This window comes from Puntigrus tetrazona, chromosome 23 (assembly GCF_018831695.1).
Source record: "Puntigrus tetrazona isolate hp1 chromosome 23, ASM1883169v1, whole genome shotgun sequence".
Classification (NCBI taxonomy): Eukaryota; Metazoa; Chordata; class Actinopteri; order Cypriniformes; family Cyprinidae; genus Puntigrus; species Puntigrus tetrazona.
In genome coordinates, this window is record NC_056721.1 from 14,774,485 (window position 1) to 14,776,911 (window position 2,427).

The window sequence follows — 2,427 nt, forward strand, 5'->3', positions numbered from 1 at the left end:
TATACAGTGCCATTCAAAAGTTTGTGATTTGTAAGATATTCGTTTTTTAATGGAGTTATTCCCATCAAGGTTGTATTTATTTGTATTTATTATTAAAAAGACGCAATATTGTGAAATATTATTCCATTTTACAATACTGGTTTCCTATTTTAATAAACTTTCAAATAAAATTCATTTGAATTTTCGGCATCATTACGCCAGTCTTCAGTGATCCTTCAGAAATCATTCTAATATGCTGATTTATTATCACTAGTATTTTTTTGAAACCTGTGATACTTTTTTCTTTGATTCTGAAGTTAAAACAAACAGCATTTATTCAAAATATAAAACTATTTTTATCCAGTTAATATATCCTTGCTGAACAAAAAAAAAGAAAAAAGAAAATATAACTGACCCCAAACTTTTGAACTACTATTTTGAACATACACTGATATTTTTAATTTTTTATTTATCAAAGATTCATGAATAAAAAGTATCATAGGTCCCTAAAAATATTTCCAACACTGATAATAAATCAGCATATTTGAACGATTTCTGAAGGATCATATGACACTGAAGATTGAAGTAATAATCTTAAATTTAGCTTTGATCACAAAATAATCTTTATTTTAAAGTATATTAAATTATAAAACTAATATTACAGGTTTGTTCTGTATTTCTTATTAAATAGATACAGCCTCGATAAACATAAGAAACTTCTTTAAAAACATAAACAAAACAAAAATAACTTTTGAACGGCACTGTGTATAAAACACCTTTTTATTCATCTTTTATTTAGAATTGTTTAACCGATTGTTTAATTCGATTTTGTTGTTCTCAATGGTTCATGGGATTGTAGTTCACTATAGCTCTTTCCCTCGCTAAAGCAATTACCGTACACCATCGCTTTTTTTCTTCAAATCAGTTTGTAACGATTTGGTTCACATCATAGCTAGTTGGTCCGGTTCATGTGTATCTTTAATGAAATTAATGAAAAATGATTGCCTATGAATAAAAAAATTATGGCAAATATACTTCCAAAACCAAGAAAAAAAATTGCCAGATACTAGCACTATATAGAGTTTGGTGTTAGCTTGTTTTGAAGCATTAGCATTCTCGGTCTGTGTTAGCCTACTCAGCTAATCGTAAAATAACACACTTCGTTTATGTGACAAAGCTTATCTGGCTAACCAAGTAAGCCATTTAAAAAAAATGAAAGCCTATTTCTTTAATATTTACAGCCTATTTCTCACATTTCTGACATCGTTGTAACCCTTTTTTGAGATCATTATTAGCAGTCTTCCTCTCAAAAACAGCATTTTGTGTACTTTTTTTTAAAATGTTTTGTAACTGTTCTGTAAGCAGCACGTCACCTTAACGCATTTAAACATTTTGTTTATATTTAATAAATGCAACTTATTTTCCGCTTTGCATAAGCTGGATATTATTTTCACAGGTTTGCAGGGATTAAGAATAAACGGTGACGTACGACGCCACAAGGCTCGGGTTTGGGAGTTCAAGACTTACCCTTTTTGTCAGCTGGGTGTCCATCATGAAGTTATGTACATGTTTTTCGGCTTTGGTTAATTCCAGTTTTTTTGCGACCACAGCGACCACCAAAGCAGTGCATCCGGCTCCCTGACAAAACAAACAGCCGTCTTAAGCTTTCAGTCTGAAACAAAGCCTACGTTACGCTGAGATACGCCACTTACCATGATGCCGGTGAGGAGACAGACTCCTTTCCCACAGTATGTGTTGGGGACCATATCCCCATATCCAATGGTTAGAAAAGTTATTGAGATCAACCACATGGCTCCAAGGAAATTGCTGGTTACATCCATGTTGTCATGGTATCTGGTAAGGGCAAAATGGCATTAGCAAAACAACTACAATTACTTTACGCCCTCCTATGACTGACTTAATTGTAAGCTAATCAATCAGGCGTGAAAATTGTGCTAATTGGTCTCACGCTATGCATTTAAGTAGTGTTTGCCCCACCGCAGCAGTTGGACGTGCTGTTGTTGCTGTAAGCTAATACTTAATTGGCTAATTGAGGGAGCTAGCTGAGTTGAGACACAATTGACTCGGTTTCCAAACCTATTTAACTGCTGTTTAAAAGGTTACGCAGCTCACAGAGGCTCTCCAGGTCTGCAACGTGAGAGATTTGATATCTATAGGGTTTAACAGGTTGAGAGAAAGGCAGAGCGTCTTTATCCTTTTTCTTTTTTCGAAACGATGCATTTTTAATACTTCGAGCTCGGTTTCTAGAAAATGTGAATATTTTACTTCTGCACAACCTTGCTGTATCTTGTCGTGTTGCGTGCGTCTCGCATCTCATTTTCGAAATCGAATCGCAGAGTAAACCGTGAGTTTTCAACAAAATGAATTTATGAAATTAAATTGTTTTTATTTATATTAAAATAATATTACGTATAATAAATGTTTATA

At 33.4% G+C, this 2,427-nt stretch overlaps 2 protein-coding genes across 7 annotated transcripts in view; both read right to left on the reverse strand.

Annotated features, from left to right (window-relative positions):
• LOC122328902 (sushi, von Willebrand factor type A, EGF and pentraxin domain-containing protein 1-like) overlaps positions 1-2,427 on the reverse strand; it is a 502,117-nt gene that overhangs the window by 88,694 nt on the left and 410,996 nt on the right. The gene's annotated exons all lie outside the window — the stretch shown is intronic.
• The window catches only part of LOC122328919 (small conductance calcium-activated potassium channel protein 2-like), a 36,687-nt gene that overhangs the window by 2,394 nt on the left and 31,866 nt on the right, over positions 1-2,427 (reverse strand). The window contains exons 6-7 of the mRNA XM_043225000.1: positions 1,692-1,833; positions 1,507-1,617 (exon numbers count right to left, since the gene is read on the reverse strand). Coding sequence (XP_043080935.1) covers positions 1,507-1,617; positions 1,692-1,833 — 253 coding nt within the window. The remainder of the gene's footprint in view (positions 1-1,506; positions 1,618-1,691; positions 1,834-2,427) is intronic.